The sequence below is a fragment of the Helianthus annuus genome, chromosome 9, assembly GCF_002127325.2.
Source record: "Helianthus annuus cultivar XRQ/B chromosome 9, HanXRQr2.0-SUNRISE, whole genome shotgun sequence".
NCBI lineage: Eukaryota > Viridiplantae > Streptophyta > Magnoliopsida > Asterales > Asteraceae > Helianthus > Helianthus annuus.
In genome coordinates this window covers 154,610,654-154,637,900 of record NC_035441.2, presented here as the reverse complement: position 1 = coordinate 154,637,900, position 27,247 = coordinate 154,610,654, and the positions used below count along the sequence as shown (strand labels likewise).

General features: G+C 39.4%; 1 protein-coding gene across 2 annotated transcripts; it reads left to right on the top strand.

Moving 5' to 3' along the window:
• The first annotated feature begins 913 nt into the window (after nucleotides 1–913).
• LOC110910017 (protein furry homolog-like) lies at nucleotides 914–13,574 on the top strand. 2 transcript variants are annotated; one of them, XM_022154733.2, is made up of 18 exons: nucleotides 914–1,072; nucleotides 1,145–1,328; nucleotides 2,604–2,722; nucleotides 2,899–2,944; nucleotides 3,081–3,153; nucleotides 3,246–3,303; nucleotides 3,415–3,510; nucleotides 3,600–3,717; nucleotides 3,816–4,082; nucleotides 4,150–4,251; nucleotides 4,336–4,693; nucleotides 4,764–4,877; nucleotides 4,947–5,569; nucleotides 5,655–5,851; nucleotides 6,386–6,605; nucleotides 7,557–7,676; nucleotides 9,507–10,283; nucleotides 10,374–13,574. In XM_022154733.2, the coding sequence occupies exons 2-18, from the start codon at nucleotides 1,233–1,235 to the stop codon at nucleotides 13,449–13,451; spliced, it is 6,462 nt and encodes a 2,153-aa protein (XP_022010425.1). In that variant the 5' UTR covers nucleotides 914–1,072; nucleotides 1,145–1,232; the 3' UTR covers nucleotides 13,452–13,574. The 2 variants fall into 2 exon arrangements, with proteins under 2 accessions (XP_022010425.1, XP_022010426.1); XM_022154734.2 differs by having other exon boundaries at nucleotides 916–1,072; nucleotides 1,158–1,328.
• The last annotated feature ends 13,673 nt before the right edge of the window (nucleotides 13,575–27,247 follow it).

Genomic DNA, 27,247 nt, shown 5'->3' with positions numbered 1-27,247 from the left:
AGCTGTCCGAACAAGGGGAATATCCTCTTGGTCTCCTCTGCCATGGCCAGTGTAGTGGTACACGTGGCGCGCTTACATTTGCTCATTTTGGAGACGTCGTACTGGCGTTGTCGGTCTGCTCCTTGATTTGTTACAGACCTACATGGCGCTCGATGACTGATGACACGTTTTGTCCTTCTTGTCGGACGGAGCATCTTTGGTGCCACTTTGATGTCTTCCAGAAGCTTCTGGATTACCTTGCTGATGTAAGCGCCATGTAGGATGAAAAAGTAGTGTGATCCTTGCAATGTGAGCAAGAAATTGAGACCATACCTCTTCAGGAACTAAGCGTTAATTCTTTCTTTTTTTTGAACGGCACTTAATTCTTGTTCTAGTTAACAGTAATTTATGTTTGAGAATTATTAATTTACAATAAAAACAAAATTAATATAATAATTTATTAGAAACAGGTAGAGGATCCTGTAAAAAGTGCTTAAAGTGTGAGAAGTGTAAGAAGTGTATTATAACACTATATATAATACTATATAACACCATATAAACACCGTATAACAATATATAACACCATATAACACTATGTAAAACTATATATCATTATATAACAAATATAACACTATAGGTTGTCTGATAGCATGTCTATTATAGATGTATAGTGTTATATTTGTTATATAATGATATATAGTGTTACATAGTGTTATATGGTATTATATGGTGTTACATATTGTTATACGATGTTTATATGGTGTTATATAGTATTATATATAGTGTTATAATACACTTCTTACACTTCTCACACTTTGAGCAATTTTTACACTATCCTTACCCATTAGAAACATGTGAGAAGTATTTAAGTGCCAAAAAGGCTAAAAATACAGATGGGATATAGTTGGAACGCAAAAACATAGATAAAGGGTATTTTGGGTATATTGACAGTAAACGCCTTTGACAAAAGAACAAGAGGTTCGAGTGAAAAAGCCTACAAAATTTGTAGTTAATTTTGATGTAAACTCGTTTTCAAGCTTCGTAGATCACATGTTGCAGAAACACACTGATGTTACTTTAGGGCTTTTTGAAGGTACTTTATTATTAGATATATGAACAATTGGGGTTTTTAACTTTTTGTTTGATGTAGAAGACTGATTTTCAGGATCATAATTTAGGTTATGAAGTGAGAAGTGTTTAGTTGGAGTAGAAGAAGGTGAAATTGATACCTAATTTTGGGGGTTTATGTGAGGATGAAGGCTGGGAGTGCGGCGAAGCTGATTGTCGATGCGCTGCTGCAGCGGTTTCTTCCGCTTGCGAGGCGCCGGATTGAAACAGCACAAGCACAGGTGAAGATAAGGATGATTTACTTGTTTAACTCACTTATTATCGTCTACATATATGTTTACTTTTTTATTGTTAGGTGAAATAATGTATTGTTGTATGAATAACCATAAGTATAAGTTTTGAGGTCATATCGAGTGCTTGAAGGTTTAACTCATGGAGAGGAAGTATAGGTTTTTTAGAGAACAAACTCTTTCATTTGGATCATGCCCTCAGTTGTCTTTTGTTATCGGAGTTCTTGACGTTCAAGATTTTTAGTATTAGATCATCATCATCATCATACTCAGTAAATCCCACCAATAGCAAAGCAAAGGTAGGGTCTGAGGAGGGTAAGATGTAGCCAGTCTTACCTCTACCCCGTAGGAATAGAGAGGCTGCTTCCAGTGAGACCCCCAGCTCGATAGTAGTTTTGCATCAAGCCTTGGACATAAGGCACATAAGCAATCGGGACAAAGACCGATTAGTGCATGTACCCTTTTGTCTTTCAGCTATCAACGCCACCACATGATGCCTGATTAACCGTCCTCAGCTTTTAATGTTATTTTCACGAAATTAGTAAAATAACGTTAAAATTAGTGCACTTTCACTTTTGCCCCCCGATGGCCCACACATATATACATTATATGCGCATACCGCAAGCGGCGCATATTTTTAGTATTAGATGTGTGTCCTTATTTGAGGACCTAAATTTGAGATGAATTTTTGGCTGTGAGATGGTCAATATCGTTTCGAATTAGATTTTGGTTTGGTTTTCGTGCTTTAATTGTTTTAACATACAGATTTAAAGGGAGCCTCAAGATAGTTGATGTTATGGACACTGCTCTATTGAGTGTCGTCGGAGGCTTTTACTTTTGGGTAGATGTACCAAATGCAAGGGGCCTTTTATTTAAAGTTGGTAGTACGGTTATTCAAGTGATTTTACGTTTGACTCGGTTGTTGTTTAGTAAAACTACAATATATTTGCTTTAGTGTACAAAAATATGTCTGTTGAAGTGTGCGTCTTATAGCGTGTCATGATGTAACTCTTACCATAATTTGTCTTTACAATTGCATAAACGGGCTCTAAGGAGCAAGTGAAATACTGTTTGCGCTTAATTTCAAATTGGTTTTGTTGTAGTTTATGGTTCCTTTATACTCGAATTGAATGCTATTCCTTTTACACGCTTTATAAAGAAACGCGTTTTATTTTGTTCCATGTATGCTTCCATAGTATCAAATTGGTTCATATGTATGATTTTCTCATCACAAACTTTTTATTTATCAAATGTGGGAAACGACAGGATGGACAATACCTTAGGCCATCAGACCCTGCCTATGAGCAAGTATTGGATTCCTTAGCTATGGTGGCACGACACACGCCTGTACCTCTTCTTGAAGCACTTCTTCGATGGAGAGAAACGTAGGTCCCCAAACTCTATTTTTAATGTGCATATGTGTGTCTTTCACCAATGTTTTTTCCATTTATACCGTGTTAAGTCACCTGATTTGCTAAAGATAGCTCAAATACGTTATGATAATATGCTTCATTAGTTCATTTGTTTGGAGTTTGACATGTTATATCTTCTTTCTTTGCAGTGAGTCCCCAAAAGGTGCAAATGATGCATCTACATTCCAAAGAAAGGTTTGTATGCCTTGACCCTAAAGACCATCATGGTTATTTACCTTGTTAAGAATACATTATTCATAAGTAATAATAAAGTTTTTGTTATTGATACCATTTTATTAACTAAATAACGTTTATCCCTTGAACGGAGCAGCTTGCAGTGGAGTGCATTTTTTGCTCAGCGTGTATTCGCTTTGTGGAGTGTTGTCCACAAGAAGGACTTACAGGTTAAGCGTCTCTATATTAACTTAAATTTACCTCTGTAATTAAAGTTACGGATGGTATCCTGAGATAGAATGTGTTTCCACTCTCACTGCAGAAAAACTCTGGATCGGACTTGAAAACTTTGTGTTCGATTGGCTGATAAATGCTGACAGGTAACACCAGATTGGCTCAATAACCTTCATCTTCTTCCAATATCTAATTGCATCAATGCATCGTGCTGAAAACAAGATTTATATAAATAACTGAAAAGTTTCTCATTGCAGGGTTGTTAGTCAGGTTGAATATCCTTCATTAGTTGATTTGCGCGGTCTCCTTCTAGATCTAGTTGCACAACTCCTCGGTGCTCTATCATGTATCAGGTAAAGATGTACATAAATTTAAGTTAAACATATTTAGAGAATTTCATATCAAAGAGTGCCGCATTTATAAAATCTATATCCCTCAACAGGTTTAGCTCTGTAACTGAGCGTTTTTTCAACGAACTCAGTACTCGTCGGATTGATACTAGTGCTGCTCGAAGTGAAACACTCAGTATCATCAACGGAATGCGCTATCTAAAACTTGGGGTATATGCTATATTCTAAATACAGTGTTTTTAAATAAAAATGAATTCACATTTGAAAGAAGTATTATATAGTAATATACTTAAATTACTTTTCGGCAGGTGAAAACCGAGGGTGGTCTAAACGCGTCAGCTTCTTTTGTGGCAAAAGCCAATCCGCTTAATCGCGCACCTCATAAACGGAAGAGTGAACTTCATCACGCCCTTTGCAATATGCTGTCGAACATTTTAGCACCACTCGCAGATGATAGTAAGGGTAACTGGCCACCTCCTGGTGTGGACCCCGCACTTACTCTCTGGTATGAAGCCGTTGCACGAATAAGAGTGCAACTTATGCATTGGACCGATAAACAAAACAAACATATAGCTGTAAGTTATTCACTTTATCTTTCGTAACATTATTTGATTCTCTTATATTCATCTTTGTTTGTGTTAGGTTGCTTATCCTTTGGTGACTTTGCTTCTCTGTCTCGGTGATCCTGTTGTTTTCCTCAATAACTTCGGTTCTCATATGGAGCAACTGTATAAGCATCTTAGGGTAACATTCTTCATAACCAAACATGTTATTCTAACTGTCTGTTTGGATTTACGTTTTGGAACTGAGGATCTAGTTATTTTACAGGACAAGAACAACCGGTTCATGGCTCTAGACTGTCTTCACCGCGTTTTAAGATTCTACTTGAGCGTTCACGGAAATTCCCAACCAGCAAATCGCGTATGGGATTACCTCGACAGTGTGACAGCTCAACTTCTTTATATTCTCAGAAAAGGGATGCTTACACAGGATGTGCAACATGATAAAGTCGTTGAGTTCTGTGTTACTATAGCCAAACATAACCTTGATTTTTCTATGAACCATGTGATTTTAGAATTGCTGAAACAAGATAGCCCTAGTGAAGGAAAAGTTATCGGGCTTCGTGCATTACTTGCGATCGCAATGTCTCCCACAAGCCAACATGTCGGCCTGGAAATCCTTCATGGTAGTTAATAAATCCGTTTGAAATTCGTATCGATCTTGTTTTGACTTTTGACCGTTTTCTTCTTTTCCAGCTCATGACATAGGTCATTATGTTCCAAAAGTAAAAGCTGCAATCGAGTCTATTCTGAGATCATGCAATCGAGCTTATAGTCAGGCTCTTCTTACTTCTTCGAAGACAACTATAGGTAATTGTTTTATCACAACAATTCTTTTGGTTCGTTAACTTCGGTTCTAACGAATCATATTTTATCTAGATGCTGTTACCAAGGAAAAATCACAAGGATATCTATTCCGTTCGGTTCTAAAGTGCATACCTGACCTGATAGAAGAAGTGGGTAGAACCGATAAGATCACCGAGATAATCCCGCAACATGGAATAAGCATTGATCCCGGTGTTCGTGAAGAAGCAGTACAAGTATTAAATCGAATCGTTAGATACCTTCCGCACCGTCGATTTGCAGTTATGCGCGGTATGGCAAATTTTATCCTACGATTACCAGACGAATTCCCTCTTCTTATCCAAACATCATTGGGACGCCTTTTGGAACTCCTGCGTTTCTGGAGAGCTTGTCTCTCTGACGATAACATTGAAAACGATGTTTCCGATCTAAAAAGAGCGCAGAAAAAACAAGGGGTTAAGAAATCTTCATTTCATCAAGGAGAACCGATAGAATATCGTGCTTCGGAGATTGATTCTGTTGGTCTTATCTTTCTTAGCTCTGCTGATAGTCAGATCCGACACACAGCATTGGAGTTACTTCGCTGTGTGCGAGCCCTACGGAATGATATTCGAAACTTATCTTTGTATGAAAGATCCGATTTCATAAAAGACGAAGCTGAACCAATCTTCATAATTGATGTTTTAGAAGAGAATGGGGTGGGTGCTACCTTGTTTACTTCAGTTTTTATTTTATGCTTGTTATTCATATTATTCTCATTCTCATGTGTTATATATGTAACAGGATGACATAGTTCAAAGCTGCTATTGGGATTCTGGGCGTCCTTTCGATCTTAGAAGAGAATCCGATGTAGTACCTCCTGACGCGACATTACAATCTATACTTTTTGAAAGCCCCGATAAGAACCGGTGGGCTAGATGTCTTAGCGAGCTCGTCAAATATAGTGCGGTGCTATGCCCACAGTCTGTTCAAGAAGCAAAGTAATTAGAATTGAGTAAAATGTCATTTTCGTCCCTGAGGTTTGGTCAGTTTTGCGACTTTTGTCCAAAGGTTTGTTTTTCCGCATTTGGATCCAAAAAGTTTGAAATCTTGCCATTTTCATCCGACTTGTTAACTCCATCCATGTTTCTCCATTAAGTCAGGAGTATTACCGTCTTTTTAGACATTTTTTTTAATTAAACTAAAAACACTATAAGAAATAAAGATCCACATCTGTTGACTTTATTTCTTATAGTGTTTTTAGTTTAACAAAAAAATGTCTAAAAAGAGGGTAATACCCCTGACTTAACGGAGAAATATGGATGGAGTTAACAAGTCGGATGAAAATGACAAGATTTCAAACCTTTTGGATCCAGATGCGAAAAAACAAACCTTTGGACGAAAGTCACAAAACTAGTCAAACAAACCTCAGGAACTAAAATGACATTTTACTGTAGAATTTTTTACCTTTACCCTTTGTTGTTATTTTGAAACCTAAGTGGTGTAAATATGAATCTGTATTTTATATATGTCAGGGCGGAGGTTATTACGCGACTTACATACATCACGCCTGTTGAATTGGGGGGAAAAGCGCATCAATCTCAGGACACAGACAACAAACTAGATCAATGGCTTATGTACGCTATGTTTGCTTGTTCATGTCCACCTGGAAGAGAAGGAGCTAGTGCGGCAACAACACGCGATCTATTCCGTCTTATCTTTCCTTCTCTAAAATCTGGTTCTGAACCACATGTTGTGAGCCATCAACTTTATATAAACTTAAGATGCATTTATTTTTTATTTTTCACACATCCGTTATCAGATGACATAGTTTGGTCTTATTTTACGGGACAATCACAAAATATTAAGAGCGATGGTGGATCTCTGAATGTGACTTAGGGAAGATTTATTGAAAATGACGCTTACAATACATTGGTTACACTTTCTACAACAACTATCGACTCACGTTACACAAACGTACAAACAACTATCGACTCACATTACATTTTCTGTATCAGATTTATGTTTCAGACACCATATCTTTCAGACTTTTCAAAAACTGAATGCACCGGCCAACTTTATTCCTTACCTTTACCTAGCAAGGCAGTGATGGCTACTTCTTGGGTCTGCGCGAGGGTCGCTACCCGTTGCTTAAGTTCCACCATTGTCGCCTTCATGGTTGTGAGGCAACCTCTCAGGGTTGCCTTTGGATAAGCATTTTCAGGAGGCACACCCACGTTCTGTGTCAGCGCCAGGTTTTCTGGTTGAAATCAGGCCCCTCATTCTCATTCTGTACCGGCGCTGCGTTCTGTTCCGGCGCCGCATTCCGTTCAAGTTTACGACCTTTAGCAATTAATCTTTTAACTTCCTCCTCCTCCGTAATAGTTTTGTTCAGGATTAACTTTCTCAGTGCTGGTCTTCTGTCTTGTTCTCTGATGACGCCCCTACGAAATAACTTTATATAAACTTTAGATGCGTTTTTTATTTTTCACACATCCTCCTCCGTAATAGCAATTAATCTTTTAACTTCCTCCTCCGTAATAGTTTTGTTCAGGATTAACTTTCTCAGTGCTGGTCTTCTGCCTTGTTCTCTGATGACACACCTACGAAATAACTTTATATAAACTTTAGATGCTTTTTTATTTTTCACACATTCGTTAAACTAGTTAACTAATCGTTCATATTTTTTTTCTTCTTGAATTTCAGCATGCAGCAACTATGGCTCTTGGGTACTCACACTTGGAAGTGTGTGAAATAATGTTCAGTGAGCTCGCATCTTTTATGGAGGATATTACTTTGGAAACAGACGGAAAACCAAAATGGAAGGTATGATCAATGTTTTCAGGGAAAGTCACCTTTTTATAAATAAACTAGTAAAATTACCCGCGCGTTGCAGCTGAAGTCTAGTCGACATCGGTTTGGTTCATTAAATTCATATGTGTATTATATATACATAAAAAAACCATATTTTTTACCTACACGTAGCTTACATACATGTTGGTAATTTAACCTACACATAACCTACATATGTGTAAGTTATACAAAAAGTGAAAATTTTCCATATTTTGATTTGAATTCTAGTGTAAGAAACAATAAATCTTAAATTTGCAACATTCACTTACTTTTTAGGTTTTTAGGATTGAAAAAATAGGTGATTCATTGTGTTCTGCGTGTTCTCGCAATATTTTGTGTTCTGCATAGTCTATTTTTCCTACAAAGTGTACAAAGTCACAAAATACCACAATTTCAGTCATAAAACACACTCAAAGCCCACAAGTAACATAGTGAAGTCCACTAAAACACAATATCCAAACCCTAACAGTCCTTAAAAACTTCAAACACAATATCGTACAACTATGAATATAAAACACAACATGATAATCAACATAAAACACACTAATGTTAGTCATTCAATAATCAAAGCCTTATCATCCAAAACGCAACACAAAACCCACAAATATGGTGTTTTAGTAATCTCCACTATGTTATTTGTGGGTTTTGAGTGTGTTTTATGGTTAATATTATGGTGTTTTATGACTTTTTACACTTTGTAGGAAAAATGGACTTTGTAGCCAACTCTCACCCTATATATATATATATATATATATATATATATATATATAGAGAGAGAGAGAGAGAGAGAGAGAGAGAGAGAGAGAGAGAAAGTGTATTGTACAATAGGCCTTGTCGTACGCGATTAGAATTCCGCACGTTGTAAACCTTCCGAGTTTGTGAGTTTGTGAGTCCGCACGTTGTAAACATTCCGAGTTCGTGTAACTTTCCGAGTTTGTATATAACATGCGGCTTTATGTTTGTATAACATGCGGAATGCAAATCGCGTACACATCATACGTTAAGGCCAATTGTACGTTAACTAACCCCTATATATATTAGAGACCGGTTATTGTACAATATGGGCTTAACATACAAAGCGTATGAGATTCAGTATCAACATGCGAAAATTGGTTTATAACATGCGATTTTGGTATTTTTTAACATCATGCGAATTTTGTTTTTTTACTAACATGCGAAGTTTGTTTTTTTATAAACATGCGATTTTCATTTTGTTTTGAACATGCAATTTTCATTTTTTCTTAACATGCGATTTTCATTTTTTTAAACATAGCGTGCGAATTTGATTTTTTTCTTAACATATATATATTTTTTTTAATTTTCCATTAAAATCGCAACGTTTATTAATATATTTTTTTATTAAAAAAATTCGCAATTTAAATGTAATTTTGTTTTAAAAAATAATTTTTTTTCGCATTTAGTTTTGGGGTTTAGTTTTTAACATTTAGTTTGGGTTGGGGGTTTAGTTTTTTTTTAGTTGTCATTTGTGGGGGTGGGGGGGGGGGGTTGGTTTTTTTTAGGTTTTTGGGTAAAAGTGAAATTGCACTAATTTTAACGTTATTTTACTAATTTCATGAAAATAATGTTAAAATCATGCATCATGTAGTGGCGTTGATAGCCGAAAGACAAGAGGGTGCATGCACTAATTGGCCTTTTTGCCAAGAGTTATGCACCTTACGTCCAAGGCTTGATTTGGGGGTTTGGGGGGGGGGGGGGGTTGTTTGGGGTGGGAGTTTAGGTTTTTGGGTGGTGGTGGGTTGTGTGTGTATATATATAACTAATATCCTATATGTGTTGATGCAGAGTCAAAAGCCTCGCCGTGAAGAACTCCGAATTCGCATTGCGAATATATATAGAACCGTTGCTGAGAATATTTGGCCTGGCATGCTAGGCCGTAAGCCGGTTTTCCGTCTTCACTATTTGAAGTATATTGAGGAAACTACACGATTAATTTCAAGTTCACCTCCTGAAAATTTTCAAGAAATGCAACCCCTTCGTTATTCACTTGCATGTGTACTAAGATCACTGGCACCCGAGTTTGTGGAGTCGAAATCCGAGAAATTCGATTACAAAACCAGAAAACGGTTGTTTGATCTTCTTCTCTCGTGGTGTGACGAATCTGGTAGCACATGGAGTCAAGACAGTTCAAGTGATTACCGACGTGAACTCGAGCGTTATAAGTCGAGTCAACACTCCCGATCAAAAGATTCCATCGACAAAATTTCATTCGATAAAGAAGTGACTGAACAAGTTGAGGCCATTCAGTGGGCTTCCATGAACGCTATGGCTTCGTTGTTATACGGGCCGTGTTTTGACGACAATGCAAGAAAAATGAGCGGGCGTGTTATATCCTGGATCAATAGCCTCTTCATTGAGCCCACACCACGGGCCCCTTTCGGTTATTCACCCGTTGACCCTCGAACCCCATCTTATACTAATAAATACACAGGAGAAGGTGGTCGAGTAGCCGCTGGACGTGATAGGAACCGCGGTGGTCACCTTCGCGTTTCCCTCGCTAAAATGGCTTTAAAAAATCTCCTTCTTACTAATCTAGACTTGTTCCCTGCTTGCATTGACCAGGTCAAACATCTTGTGCCATATTCATAAGATGTATGGCTTTACTTGGTTAATATTTTTTTACCAACTGTCACTTCTTTTTTTGTCTTACAGTGCTACTATTCTGATGCTGCGATAGCGGATGGTTACTTCAGTGTATTAGCGGAAGTTTACATGCGCCAAGAGATACCTAAATGTGAAATCCAAAGACTTCTAAGTCTAATCCTCTACAAAGTGGTGGACCCATCTAGACAGATTCGTGACGATGCACTACAGATGCTCGAAACGTTGTCAGTCCGGGAATGGGCCGAAGATAAAATAGAGGGGTCGGGGAGTTATCGGGCGGCAGTTGTTGGCAACCTGCCGGACTCTTACCAACAATTCCAGTACAAATTGTCTTGCAAACTTGCAAAAGATCATCCCGAGCTAAGCCAGCTTCTTTGCGAGGAAATCATGCAGAGGCAACTCGACGCAGTTGATATAATCGCGCAACATCAGGTTCTAACATGCATGGCTCCGTGGATCGAGAATCTTAATTTCTGGAAGCTTAAAGACTCGGGTTGGAGTGAACGGTTGTTAAAGAGTCTTTATTACGTAACGTGGAGGCACGGTGATCAGTTTCCTGATGAAATTGAGAAGCTTTGGAGTACTATTGCTAGTAAGCCAAAAAATATACGGCCAGTTTTGGATTTTTTAATCACTAAAGGAATTGAAGATTGTGATTCGAATGCATCTGCTGAAATAAGTGGCGCGTTTGCTACGTATTTTTCTGTTGCTAAACGGGTTAGCTTATATCTAGCTCGGATATGTCCTCAGGGGACCATTGACCACTTGGTTTACCAATTGGCCCAACGTATGCTTGAAGATAGCTTGGAACCAGTCAGACCAACGGCTAACAAAGGTGAAGCCAATGGGAATTATGTTTTGGAGTTTTCTCAGAGTTCAGCAGTGGCTCAGGCTGCAGCGGTCTTAGACAATCAGCCGCATATGTCACCGCTACTGGTTCGTGGGTCTCTTGATGGTCCGTTACGGAATACAAGCGGAAGCTTAAGCTGGAGAACTGCAGGTGTAGGTGGGCGGAGTGCTTCTGGTCCATTGACTCCAATGGCACCCGAGATGAACGTGGTTCCTGTGACTGCTGGGCGGTCGGGTCAACTCATTCCAGCGTTGGTCAACATGTCTGGACCTTTAATGGGGGTCCGAAGTTCGACTGGAAGTATGAGAAGCCGACATGTATCTCGAGACAGTGGTGACTATCTTATTGACACTCCAAATTCCGAAATAGACGGTCTGCATCCTGCTGGCGGGGCCCACGGTGTCAACGCTAAAGAACTTCACTCGGCTTTACAAGGGCATCAGCAGCATTCGTTGACCCATGCTGATATTGCGTTGATTTTACTAGCGGAAATTGCTTACGAGAATGATGAAGATTTCCGGGAGCACTTAGCGTTACTTTTTCACGTCACGTTTGTCTCGATGGATAGCTCGGAAGACATCGTATTGGAACACTGCCAACACTTGCTTGTTAATTTGTTGTATTCTCTTGCTGGCCGTCATCTGGAGCTTTACGATGTTGAAAATAGTGACGGCGAGAACAAGCAACAGGTTGTAAGTTTAATAAAGTACGTCCAGTCGAAAAGAGGGAGCATGATGTGGGAAAACGAGGACCCGACACTGGTCAAAATCGAGCTCCCAAGTGCGGCACTTTTATCGGCCCTCGTGCAGAGCATGGTGGATGCTATCTTCTTTCAAGGTGACCTCAGAGAGACTTGGGGAGCTGAGGCGCTTAAATGGGCAATGGAGTGCACATCAAGACACCTGTCATGTCGGTCCCACCAGATCTATCGTGCGTTACGACCCCGCGTCACTAACGATGCTTGTGTCTCGCTTCTTCGCTGCCTCCATAGATGCCTAGCAAATCCCGTACCTTCGGTTTTAGGGTTTGTTATGGAAATTCTTTTGACATTGCAAGTAATGGTGGAGAATATGGAGCCCGAGAAGGTGATTCTCTACCCCCAGCTTTTCTGGGGTTGTGTAGCCATGATGCACACCGATTTCGTTCACGTTTATTGCCAGGTACTCGAGCTGTTCGCTCGGGTCATTGACCGTTTATCGTTCCGCGATCGTACCACCGAAAACGTACTCCTCTCCAGCATGCCTAGAGACGAGCTCGATAATAGCGTCTCCGACACCGACTTCCAGAGAATGGAGTCACAAACCACTGCTACCAGTACCACCACACCATCCAGTGGGAAAGTTCCAGTTTTCGAAGGGGTACAGCCACTCGTACTTAAAGGACTTATGTCAACCGTGAGTCACGGTGTGTCAATCGAAGTTCTCTCACGTATCACGGTCCACTCTTGTGACTCGATATTCGGGGACCCAGAAACAAGACTCTTAATGCACATCACCGGCTTGCTCCCGTGGCTCTGTTTACAGCTAAACCAAGAAGCTGTTGTCGGTACTGCTTCACCTCTGTTACACCAATACCAAAAAGCATGTGGCGTTTCAACAAATTTAGCGATTTGGTGTCGTGCAAAGTCATTAGACGAATTAGCGACGGTTTTCATGGCCTATTCACAAGGCGAAATCAAGACGATAGACAACCTACTTGCTTGCGTGTCACCGTTATTATGCAACGAATGGCTACCGAAGCACTCAGCACTAGCATTCGGGCATCTGCTTAAGCTTCTAGAACGCGGGCCCGTGGAGTATCAACGGGTTATTCTCTTAATAATGAAAGCATTGCTTCAGCATACTCCCATGGACGCTGCTCAAAGCCCGCATATGTACGCAATCGTTTCCCAGTTGGTTGAAAGTACTCTATGTTGGGAGGCACTTAGCGTACTCGAAGCGCTTCTACAAAGCTGCAGTTCGTTGACCGGGACCCACAATCATGATCAGGCATCACACGAGAACGGTCTCAGTGGGACAGAAGATAAGGTGCTGTTTCCTCAATCATCTTTCAAGGCTCGCAGTGGACCGCTACAACAGGCCATGGGGTTGGGGTTCGGGCCAGGGTCTATGCTGACTGCACAACCTAGCCCATCTGAGACGGGTGTTTCGCCCAGAGAGTTGGCTTTGCAGAACACGCGATTGATCCTCGGTCGGGTGCTCGATAATTGTGCCCTTGGAAGAAGAAGGGATTATAAAAGGTTGGTGCCTTTTGTGACCACCTCTGGTAACCCTTAAATCGTAGTTTATATTAGCTCTGTGTGTGTGTGTGTATATTAGTGGATCGTATTATGGGTGAATGTTGTATATAATTGAACTTGAGGTAGTAATTTATAAGCATGTAATATGCCCTTTTCTTTATTTAGTTTACTAGTTGACGCCCCGTCCGCGTTGCGGGACGATGGCCGAATAATTCTCAATCAATTAAAAAACATTACTCTAATTTTGCTAGGAAAAAAACTAAAACGATGATAAGACCGTAATTTTCGGCCCAGGGCAAAACTGTAATTTTTCAGGACTATTGAGTGAGTGTTAGACAACTCCTTAACACGAAAAAAAATTAAATGGAGTTAGCCAATAAAAACAAAAAACTTTTATAGTTTTACTAAAAAAACTAAAATGATGGGAAAAACATAATAGAAATTTTAATTCATGGATAAAATCGTAAATTAAATGGACCAATGGGGGAGTGTCAGGCAGCTGCCGGCATAACTGTAATTTTACACTGGGGGTAAATTGTAATTTAACCAGGAAAACAAACAAAAATGATGGAGAAAATATAAATTTAAGTTGAGGGCAAAATCGTAACTTGGCTGTGAGGAAAAAACTAATGGCAAAACTGTAAATTTAAACGGGGCAAAATCATAATTTTGAATGAGGGGGAAATTGAAATTTTTAGCTGGGAATAAAAACGTGAATTTATTTTTAAGTGGGGGTAAAAACACTATTACCGCATGTTGAGAATGTAGATGTAGTAAATATAAAATTTGTTGAAGTTTATCTTCTTTTTCTTCATATTCATCAATATGATCTTCTTTTTCTTCATATTCATCAATATGATGTCATGATTAGTTTTTAATAAATTACTATAAAAAAACTGATTACGATTATTTCGTCCAAAAATAGCCTACAAGAGAATAAATATTTTGTGTGCAACGATCACAATCTCTATTGTGTATTAGACATTAGTTTGAATCCTGCTCGTTGCGGCGGATGAAAAACAGTTTTAATACACTTGCTATCAAAAAGCATCTTTTTTAATAGCAAATTTGGATATCTAAATTGTTAAAACATGTTCAAATATTATTGAGTTAATTACATAGTTAGTCCCTATAGTTTGCATAAAGTAACATACTTAAGTACTAATAGTTTAAAATCACATTCTAGGGTATTAACTTTTTATTTTGTAACGTTTGGAGGTATTAACGTTATTTGTAGGTTTAAAACCACATTCTATTAGTACCTAAGTATGTTATTTTATGCAAACCACAAGGACAAACTATGTTAATACCCTAGAAGTTAATACCTCTAAACGTTACAAAATGAAAAATTAATACCCTAGAAGGTGATTTTAAACTATTAGTACCTAAGTATGTTATTTTGTGCAAACCAAAGAGACTAACTACGTAATTAACTCAATATTATTATATTAAAAATAAAAATATTTAGTTAAATTTAAGTTTTATGAAAAAAAACCTTTAATGAAACATCAATGTTTTTACTAAAGTAAAAATATTGAATTAGTAATACAAAACATATCCACAACACCATACATACACATATTTCTTAAAATACAATATTTACTAAAAAAATAGTTTAAAAACACTGTGAAGAAGAACTTGTGAAAAGAAATTCTTCGTTGATGAGAGCAAAAAAGATATTCATCAGACAATCATTTGAGAATCGTACAATTTTCTTATCATTCATATTTATATTATATATGAATTCATGGTAAAAAAATATTTAGAAAAAAAAAGAAGGAAAGAAAGTAAAGTGAACTTAACCACCTAAAACTACTGTTAACAAACTTTCGTAATTGTTATATTACTAATAATAATAATAATCTTAGACCAATCGGTATATCCTCCCCGTAACCATGTGAGGTTTGATGTGGTGTTGAGAAGCATAAGGTGATCAATGAAGGTGTCGAGAGTTAAATGGAGGTTTTATTCTCTGAGTTTAATCTATGAAAAAATGTTAGAAAAAATATTTTCATAGTGAATGAGAGAGTTGTTTATGAAGTTTTAGTTATTGATTTATTTATACTTTTATATAAGTAAAATTTTAATATTAGAAAACAAATTACTAAACTTAACATAATACTCACCTTTCTAAAGCTCAAAAACATGTCATGTTGATAGTTGATTTGAACGCGTGCCGTTCAACAAGAGGCCACTGAAGGTTTGCTCTACGTATCCTAATAAACCTCATCCTTGTTGCAAAATTTGTATAAACAACTTACAAGATAACTAGAGATCTGAGGTTGAATTTACTTGTTCTTAAGGAGGAGGAAGATAGTGTTTTTAGTTTAACAAAAAAATGTCTAAAAAGAGGGTAATACCCCTGACTTAACGGAGAAATATGGACGGAGTTAATAAGTCGGATGAAAATGACAAGATTTCAAACCTTTTGGATCCAGATGCGAAAAAACAAACCTTTGGACGAAAGTCACAAAACTAGTCAAACAAACCTCGGGGACTAAAATGACATTTTACTGTAGAATTTTTTACCTTTACCTTTTGTTTTTATTTTGAAACCTAAGTGGTGTAAATATGAATATGTATTTTATATATGTCAAGGTGGAGGTTATTACGCGACTTACATACATCACGCCTGTTGAATTGGGGGAAAAGCGCATCAATCTCAGGACACAGACAACAAACTAGATCAATGGCTTATGTACGCTATGTTTGCTTGTTCATGTCCACCTGGAAGAGAAGGAGCTAGTGCGGCAACAACACGCGATCTATTCCGTCTTATCTTTCCTTCTCTAAAATCTGGTTCTGAACCACATGTTGTGAGCCATCAACTTTATATAAACTTTAGATGCATTTTTATTTTTATTTTTCACACATCCGTTATCAGATGACATAGTTTGGTCTTATTTTACGGGACAAGCACAAAATATTAAGAGCGATGGTTGATCTTTGAATGTGACTTAAAGAAGATTTATTGAAAATGACGCTTACAATACATTGGTTACACTTTCTACAACAACTATCGACTCACGTTACACAAACGTACACACAACTATCGACTCACGTTACACAAACGTACAAACAACTATCAACTCACATTACATTTTCTGTATCAGATTTATGCTTCAGACACTATATCTTTCAGACTTTTCAAAAATTGAATGCACCGGCCAACACACTTTATTCCTTACCTTTACCTAGCAAGGCAGCGATGGCTACTTCTTGGACCTGCGCGAGGGTCGATACCCGTTGCTCAAGTTCCACTATTGTCGCCTTCATGGTTTTAAGGCAACCTCTCAGGGTTGCCTTTGGATAAGCATTTTCAGGAGGCACGCCCACGTTCTGTATCAGCGCCAGGTTTTCTGGTTGAAATCAGGTCCCTCATTCTCATTCTGTACCGGCGCTGCGTTCTGTTCTGGCGCCGCGTTCCGTTCAAGTTTACGACCTTTAGCAATTAATCTTTTAACTTCCTCCTCCGTAATAGTTTTGTTCAGGATTAACTTTCTCAGTGCTGGTCTTCTGCCTTGTTCTCTGATGACGCCCCTACGAAATAACTTTATATAAACTTTAGATGCTTTTTTATTTTTCACACATCCGTTAAACTAGTTAGCTAATCGTTCCTGTTTTTTTTTCTTCTTGAATTTCAGCATGCAACAACTATGGCTCATTCTCATTCTGTACCGGTGCTGCGTTCTGTTCCGGCGCCGCGTTCCGTTCAAGTTTACGACCTTTAGCAATTAATCTTTTAACTCCCTCCTCCTCCGTAATAGTTTTGTTCAGGATTAACTTTCTCAGTGCTGGTCTTCTGGCTTGTTCTCTGATGACGCCCCTACGAAATAACTTTATATAAACTTTAGATGCTTTTTTATTTTTCACACATCCGTTAAACTAGTTAGCTAATCGTTCATATTTTTTTCTTTTTGAATTTCAGCATGCAGCAACTATGGCTCATTCTCATTCTGTACCGGCGCTGCGTTCTGTTTTGGCGCCGCGTTCCGTTCAAGTTTACGACCTTTAGCAATTAATCTTTTAACTTCCTCCACCTCCGTAATAGTTTTGTTCAGGATTAACTTTCTCAGTGCTGGTCTTCTGCCTTGTTCTCTGATGACGCCCCTGCGAAATAACTTTATACATACATACACATATTTCTTAAAATACAATATTTACTAAAAAAATAGTTTAAAAACACCGTGAAGATGAACTTGTGAAAAGAAATTCTTCATTGATGAGAACAAAAAAGATATTCATCAGACAATCATTTGAGAATCGTACAATTTTCTTATCATTCATATTTATATTATATATGAATTCATGGTAAAAAAAATATTTAGAAAAAAAAAGAAGGAAAGAAAGTAAAGTGAACTTAACCACCTAAAACTACTGTTAACAAACTTTCATAGTTGTTATATTACTAATAATAATCTTAGGCCAATTGGTATATCCTACCCGTAACCATTTGAGGTTTGATGTGGTGTTGAGAAGCATCAGGTGATCAATGAAGGTGTCGAGAGTTAAATGGAAGTTTTATTCTCTGAGTTTAATTTATGAAAAAATGTTAGAAAAGATATTTTCATGTTGATATAGCTGATTTGAGCGCGTTGTCACGGAGTTAGTCCTTCAACCCACGTGCGGCTCTTAGTCACCGTGCTAAGATCAGCCTTGACACCTTCTTGCAACTCGATTCAATGACTTGAACAAAGGGAACAAAGATTGTGAATGAAAGGAACACTTGTATTGCTTGAGAACTCTTTACAAAGGATGCTTGATTACAACTTTGGAAGGTGATTTACAAATGAGCCAACATCACCTATTTATACTTGTGGCTAAGTATCTAGATTATTCCTAATCTAGAGTTTTCTATGAATAAAATATACAAATATCTAAGATATTTACTTAAGACTAATCTAGAAAGATTAAGGAAAATATCCAAGATATTTTCCTAAGAAGTCTCTAGTCTTTGATGATATTTTTGAGCCTTGAATCCAGAATTTTCTAAGTAAAAATCTGCCATAGAAGACCCTAGAAGCTGGTAGAAAATTCCGGAATCCCGAGAGTTATGATCTGAATTTTGGCGGGCTGTGACATTCTCCCCCACCTAATCTGTCGACGTCCTCGTCGAGCCTTCATGATACTTCTTGATCTCGTCTCTGAACTGCCATAGTGAATCTTCTGTTTCCCAGCTTGCTTCACTATCTGGTAAGTTCTTCCACTTGATCAAGTACTCCTTGTAGCTTGGCACTCCTCGTCGTCGGATGGTGCGGTCGGATACGATCTCAGCAACCTCTCGATCGAATGATGTTACCACAGCCGTTGGTGCCCGCTTGGATACTCCTCGATTTAAGTCTTCCTCGTCAGCATGATAAGGCTTGAGATAACTCACATGGAAGACAGGATGAATCTTTAACTTGGGCGGTAATTGTAGTCGGTATGATACTTTGCCAACTCGAGCAACTACTGGAAAGGGTCCTTCATACTTTCTTACGAGTCCCTTGTGTACGCCCCTTAGTGACTTGAATTGTTGTGGCAAAAGTTTCACCATGACTTGGTCACCGACTTGGAACTCCACATGTCGCCTTTTATCATCCGCCCATTTCTTCATTCTCTTAGCCGCCTTGTCAAGGGAAGTACGAGCCAAGTCTGCCTGTTCGTGCCATTCCTTTAGACTCTTAAAAGCAGCTGGGCTATTACCATCATAAGATGCGGCTAAGGCATTTGGGGTCAATGGTTGACGTCCCGTTATGATCTCGAAAGGGCTTTTTCCCGTTGCTTCGCTCCGCTGCATGTTGTAAGAAAACTGTGCAACATCTAAAAGTTTAGCCCAGTCTCGTTGATTAGCACTTACATAGTGTCGGAGGTATAACTCGAGCAATGCATTGACCCGCTCTGTTTGCCCATCGGTTTGGGGATGAAAGCTGGTTGAGAAGTTGAGTTCTGTCCCCATAATCTTAAATAACTCGGACCAAAAACGCCCCGTGAAGCGAGGATCTCGATCACTGACAATGGTTTGCGGTATGCCCCAATACTTCACCACGTGCTTAAAGAAAAGTCTCGCAGTCTCCGCTGCTGTAACATCGGCGGGTGCTGGAATGAACGTTCCATACTTGGAAAATCTATCGACCACCACAATAATGCTCCCCGATCCTTCTGACTTTGGCAAGCAAGTGATGAAATCCATTGAAATGCTTTCCCAAGGGCCATTTGGGATTGGTAAGGGCTCTAACAAACCTCCTGGTTGGCGTTGCTCGATCTTGTCTTGCTGGCAAACTAAGCAAGTATGCACGTATGCTTCAACATCGTCTGCCATACGTGGCCAATAAAACGTGCCTCCGATCAGTGCTAACGTGCGTTTAATGCCTGGGTGACCAGCCCACTTAGAATCATGGCATTCCTTCATCACCGATCGCCTGAGATTGCCCCATCTTGGTACATAGAGCCGGTCTCCTTTGGTGAACAAAAGATCCCCTTTTAACCAAAACCGTGTCGTCTTTCCATCTCGGGCTAAGGCGACAAGATGTTTGGCAAATGGATCTTGATTAAGGCCTTCCTTGATTTGGTCTTGGATATCAAATGTTGGGCGTGTAATGGCAGCAAGCTCGGCTTTGCGACTTAGTGCATCAGCCACAACATTCGCTTTCCCGGGCTTGTACTCCAAGACATAGTCAAATTCAGCAAGGAAGTCTTGCCACCTAGCTTGCTTGGGACTTAATTTCTTTTGGGTTTGGAAATAGCTAGTGGCAACATTATCGGTTTTGATAACGAACCTTGACCCGAGAAGATAGTGTCTCCAAGTGCGTAAGCAATGCACGACTGCCGTCATCTCCTTTTCTTGCACCGTATATTTCTTCTCGGTGTCGTTAAGCTTCCGACTTTCAAACGCGATCGGGTGCCCCTCTTGGATAAGTACTCCACCAATTGCAAAGTCCGATGCGTCCGTGTGTAACTCGAAAGGCTTTGAGACATCAGGGAGGGCTAGTACCGGTTCTGACATGACTGCCTCCTTTAACCCTTCAAAAGCTGCTTGACAACGATGGTCCCAGTCCCAAGCTTTGTTTTTCTTGAGCAGATCCGTCAATGGTGCAGCCTTTGCGGAGTATCCTCTAATGAAACGACGATAGTAATTTACCAAGCCAAGGAATGAACGTAACTCCGGAACCTTGGTTGGTGGCTCCCATGCCTGAATAGCTTTAACTTTGGCGTCGTCCATCATGAGTCGGCCCTCCTTGATCTTATGGCCCAAGAATTCAACTTCCTCTTGGGCGAACGAGCATTTTTCCAACTTAACATAAAGCTCGTTCTCACGTAGTACCTGAAAAACCTGCCGCAAATGCTCCACATGTTCCTTTAGAGTGCGGCTATAGACGACTATATCGTCTAAGTATACCACCACGAACTTATCAAGAAAGGGGTGGAAGAGTTTGTTCATTAAAGTACAGAACGTTGCTGGCGCGTTAGTAAGACCAAAAGGCATCACCAAGAATTCATACGAGCCATACCTTGTGATGCATGTTGTTTTTGCTTCATCCCCTTGGGCGATTCTTACTTGGTAGTAGCCCGAACGTAAATCCAGCTTTGAAAAGTACCTAGCATTGCCAAGTTGATCGAACAAATCAGCAATAAGGGGAATAGGGTACTTATTCTTTACCGTGATTTTGTTAAGTGCCCGGTAATCAATGCACATTCGGAGGGACCCGTCTTTCTTCTTTTGGAATAGTACCGGTGCACCGTACGGGGCTTTTGAGGGACGAATATAGCCAGCATCCAACAATTCCTTAAGTTGCTTTCGTAACTCTTCCAGTTCTGGTGGTGGCATGCGATATGGGGCCTTCGATGGCGGTTTAGAACCTGGTTCCAGCTCAATCTCGTGATCAACTTCTCTTCGAGGTGGTAGTTTCTTGGGTAATTCAGTTGGCATGACATCCTTGAATTCTTCTAGCACCTTCTCGATCTCCATCGGCACAGCTTCCTTGGGCTTTTCCTCGTCGACCTTTGCTACCGCCAAGTAACATGGTTCCTTCTTGTTGTATCCCTTCTTGAATTGTATGGCTGAAAGGGTCTTTGATCCGTTCTTCGACCCACGCTCCGTGCGCACCATACAAGTCTTCCCCTCATCCAGGATACATAAAGAGTTAACAAACGGCATAGGGAAAGCCCGTACCTTATCGAAGAATTCCATGCCAAGCACGACCTTGAAGTCGTCCATCTCTACTATGGAGAAGTTGATAAGTCCGGCCCATTCACCAATACGAATCTGAACGTCCTTGGCCTCCCCATGAATTGGTTTGGCATTAGTATTGACGGTCTTCATCGCTCCTGCTCCTTTAGAAAACTTTACACCAAGTCGCCTTGCTTCCTCTATAGACATGAAATTATGAGACGCTCCCGTGTCAACAAGGGCCCGAACTTGGTTGCCTAAAATGTTAGCTTGGACGTATTGCAGCCCTTTGTTAGGTGACGGACGTGTTTCAACCATAGCCTTGATTGCCGTTAATATTTGCATCGATCCCATGCAAACATCCTCTTCCTCGTGACCACCTTCGGCTTGGGCAATCATAGCATGCAGGCTAGCTCTCTTGGGGCACTCTCGAGCATAATGTGGCCCGTCACATATAAAGCACTTGTTTTCCTTGGTTGAGGGCTTCTTGTCCCGGGCCTTCCATTGTGGTGGAGACTTTCGTGTGGTGCTTTCTTTGTTTTGGGCTGATTTTTCTCCCCCACCTTTCTCATGGCTACTCTTGCGGTCCTTGTTCCTAGATTCTCTTCGGCTATAATCAGTTAAGCCCTCGGCTATAGCGATTGCCGAAGAGAGATCTTGGACACCGCGTCTTTCTAGTTCAGTTTTGGCCCATGCTTGTAAGCCATCGAGAAAGTAAAAGAGGGAATCTTTGTCGGACATATCCGGAATTTCAAGGACAAGTGTAGTGAACTCTTTAATATAGTCCTTGATAGTGCCGGTTTGTTTCAACTTTCTCAACCGGCTCTTAGCTTCATTTTCTGCATTTTCCGGATAGAATTGCTTCTTGATTTCTCTAATGAAATCAGCCCAAGTGTTAAGGATACACGTACCTTTTTCAATTTCCGCATGCTTACGACGCCACCACAGGCCCGCGGTATCTTTTAAGTAAAGCGTGACCGTCTTGATCTTCGTGGCATCATCAATCACATTTACACCTTCGAAGTATCTCTCCATCTCCCATAAGAAATCATCAACAGCCCTTGCTTCCCGTTTGCCAATGAAGGGTGTTGGTTTTGGTACTTCGATTCTTGGAGTGATACTCACAAAGCTACTTCCGGTTGAAGCCACGACTCTGCTACAATCGTTTACTTTGGTCTCCAGACCAAGAAGGCTACGATGCATATCCATGGATAAGTCATCCATGTCTTTACGAAGCTTATAAATTGCCTTGTCTGTAGCCTCCTTGATGGCCTCATTCACCTTCGCCTGGAACTCAGCTTGAAACAACTCCATAGCAGCCTTCAATCCATCACGAAGGTCGCTGAAGCTTGTATCTATCTCATCTAAGCGTTGAAGTGCACCATCAACTTGAGCTCCGAGTCCGGTCATCGCGGTCTCTAGTTCAGCAACCCGTTTCTCCAAGGTCTTATCCTTAGATGCACCACGGTGTTTCTTCCCTCCATGGGGTGTATCATCCCGTCCACGAGTCTCGTCAACAGCAATATTGATGCCTACTCCTTTGTTGCCCGTATCAGCCATTTCCCAGCGAATCGACGTGCTCTGATACCACTTGTCACGGAGTTAGTCCTTCAACCCACGTGCGGCTCTTAGTCACCGTGCTAAGATCAGCCTTGACACCTTCTTGCAACTCGATTCAATGACTTGAACAAAGGGAACAAAGATTGTGAATGAAAGGAACACTTGTATTGCTTGAGAACTCTTTACAAAGGATGCTTGATTACAACTTTGGAAGGTGATTTACAAATGAGCCAACATCACCTATTTATACTTGTGGCTAAGTATCTAGATTATTCCTAATCTAGAGTTTTCTATGAATAAAATATACAAATATCTAAGATATTTACTTAAGACTAATCTAGAAAGATTAAGGAAAATATCCAAGATATTTTCCTAAGAAGTCTCTAGTCTTTGATGATATTTTTGAGCCTTGAATCCAGAATTTTCTAAGTAAAAATCTGCCATAGAAGACCCTAGAAGCTGGTAGAAAATTCCGGAATCCCGAGAGTTATGATCTGAATTTTGGCGGGCTGTGACAGCGTGCCGTTCAACAAGACGCCACTGAAGGTCTGCTCTACGTATCCTAATACACCTCATCCTTGTTGCAGAATTTGTATAAACAACTTACAAGATAACTAGAGATCTGAGGTTGAATTTACTTGTTCTTAAGGAGGAGGAAGATAGATCATAAGTTGTTGGATCCTTCATGTGTGGTCACTTTCATTGCAGGTCTGTTTTCAAGAAGATACGGTCAAATAAGTTGTTGGATCCTTTATGTGTGGTCACTTTCATTGCAGGTCTGTTTTCAAGAAGATACGGTCAAAAACAGAAACACATATATATACAGTCTTACATTTACTTCTTTTATTTTTCTTTTCATTTTTTCCTTGGTTTTATTACCTACTAGGTTATAGTCTCGTGTGTTACACTGGTTGAATAATGAAAACTCTTCATTTGTAGAGCACAATAATAAAAATAAGTGTACCAGATAATCATTTCACAAGTTTGCAATCTCTTACTCATAGTAATCGATACCCAACTTGGTTCTAAAGTGCTTAACAATTCTCATCATAATCATCAATTCTCTAGGAAGTTTCTTAATAAATTTTACATTGTTAGCCATGAAGTAATGGAATTATTTTCATTAAATACATCAGAGAATTTGTTGCAATTTTTCATAACGAAAAACTAAATAAAAATCATATGTGCATAGATATACTATTTAAAATCATTTGTTTTGCAAATAATATAAAAATGATTCACGATTGTATGAACCATTTCTTTTTTGCAAATCGAATAAGGTAGTGAAGACTACTTATGTATGTTGAAGCCTATGGTAATTAATTTTTCAAGAACATATTTCTTTTAATCACTGTCGTCTGTGGGACTTGAACCAAAACTTCTCCCTCACAAACACAGGTCTTTAAATGCTTTGCCTTTGCAAATGAACCACCACACCATTGGTTATGGTAATCTTCTTTAATATCAAATATTGATATACACATTTATTGTCAATCTTTACAACATTAAAAAATGGTAAATGTTAGGGTGAGCGGAGTGGGAGGTAAACTCCATCGGCAAACGTGTTTACCGATCAGTAACACCGCCGCCGATGGAGGTTACCGATCGGTGAGGAACTAGAAGCGGTGAAGGTTCACTGATGCGGGGAAGGCAATTTGTCAGGGGAAGCCGCCTATTTTCATTTATTTATGTTTTTTAAATAAAAATAATAGTTTACCTAATCCAAGATAGGTAAACCACCACCAACGTTTTTGAGCATTAGGTAAACAAAATAGGTAAATTGACGTGTCACTATTTGATTGGGTGAATGGGGAGTTTACCTATTCAAAATAGGTAACCACTCCCTTCACCCTTAAATAACATAGTAAATATGAACACAACTTTTGTATTTTAATTAAAAAATATCATTATAAATTTAATATAAAAAAACTTCACAAAAAATTGTTTTGATAAGGTTTAAATAAAAAATATCATTATAATAATAATTGTTATTATCGTTATAAACTATAAATTATAAGTTATAAGCTACAAAAATATTTGAAATATGAGCGGATTTTGTGGAAAAGTTTAATATATCTATTTAATCTAATAAAAGATATGGTCAAATTAAAGATTTGAGTTAATTACATAGTTAGTCCCTGTGGTTTGCACAAAATAACATACTTAGGTATTAATAGTTTAAAATCATATTCTAGGGTATTAACTTTTCATTTTGTAAGTCACACCCCAACCGATGGCGGAATCATCGGGGCGCGGCACTAGGCGAATCAGATTGCTCAAGAGAATCCATAACAACTATATTGCGATAATATTCATTACATTTGTCATCCCATACTAACAAACTATACAATCACATAAGTTATCACATATTTCTTGTCCTCTCGAACAATTCAAATCCGACAACCTAGATTTTAGGTGAGTTTCTAGACTTCCTAGCTTGATTTGATGTAGACTTCGACTAAACCTGCAACATACGTTAAAATATTGTCAATACAAAAGTATCGGCGAGTATACAGGTTTGATATGTAATAGTATAATAGATTAAAAGTGTTGCGAATTCCCACATGCATAAACGTAATACACGACATATATACTCACAAAACTGATACTACCAGCTAAGTCCTCGATGCTCGACTCTTCGATGGCATAACTAGACCCCGTCGGGCGCAATAGTACTATACTAGTCGTGGTGGGACGTCACGAGTATAAGTCCTAGCATACATGCAACTAGCATCATGTATATCTATGCCATCAGTTATTCGCAAGTGATAAATTGTCCAATTGAATCATTCGTTTGACAAGTTCGATTTATAAGGAACGTATGTTACACCCAAAATTCGATAAAAAGGGGTCAAGTATACTCACAGTGTGTATTCGGTCGGATTGACGGAATGGTGCCTGAGAATGCCCTGATTTCAGACTAATTACATGAGTATTGGGTTACGCGTTAAACGGTATCGAATTATGTGAAATTGGACGAAAAGTTGGATTGAAACTGGTCCATTCGGATGGACCGCTCGATCGAGTGGGCCGTTCGATCGAGTGGGCCGTAATACACGACATATATACTCACAAAACTGATACTACCAGCTAAGTCCTCGATGCTCGACTCTTCGATGGCATAACTAGACCCCGTCGGGCGCAATAGTACTATACTAGTCGTGGTGGGACGTCACGAGTATAAGTCCTAGCATACATGCAACTAGCATCATGTATATCTATGCCATCAGTTATTCGCAAGTGATAAATTGTCCAATTGAATCATTCGTTTGACAAGTTCGATTTATAAGGAACGTATGTTACACCCAAAATTCGATAAAAAGGGGTCAAGTATACTCACAGTGTGTATTCGGTCGGATTGACGGAATGGTGCCTGAGAATGCCTTGATTTCAGACTAATTACATGAGTATTGGGTTACGCGTTAAACGGTATCGAATTATGTGAAATTGGACGAAAAGTTGGATTGAAACTGGTCCATTCGGATGGACCGCTCGATCGAGTGGGCCGTTCGATCGAGTGGGCCGTTCGATCGGCTGGTCCAGCCGATCGGCTGGGCCGCTCGATCGACTGGGCCGCTCGATCGGCCAGCCTGTCCAGCTGTTTTTTGACGATTTTCGCGTGTTTTTCGGTAGTTTTGGTCGAGACGTTGTTGTGACGTGTTGAACAACTGAAATTCCATCAATTCCGACCTGTTCTAACGGCAGGTAATCACCCCGTTTCATCAGAACTGGCCGTTCTTGGCGGTTTTTCCGTGTTTAACCCGAAATTGGTCGTCTCTTCGGTAGGAATCAGATCCCTGACCAACACGACACTAAGAATGAGTAGAGGGTCGGTCTAAGCTCTGTTTCTACCGTTTTTGTGTATAGATCTGATGTGAAAAACCTTGATTATTCTTGGGAAGTCCCTTGGTTCTGAGTTGTTCTTGGTGGAATGAGGCCAACACTTGAAGTTCAAAAGAATTTCGTGGTGACATCACTCTGGAACATCTCAAATCCATGGCTTCTTGATTAGAAAACATTGATTTGGACGAGATATACGTATAATCGTATGGAAACCATTCGGATCTGAGTTGTTCTTCATGGGATGACATCGCCATTGAAGAACTCCATGGTGACATCACCCT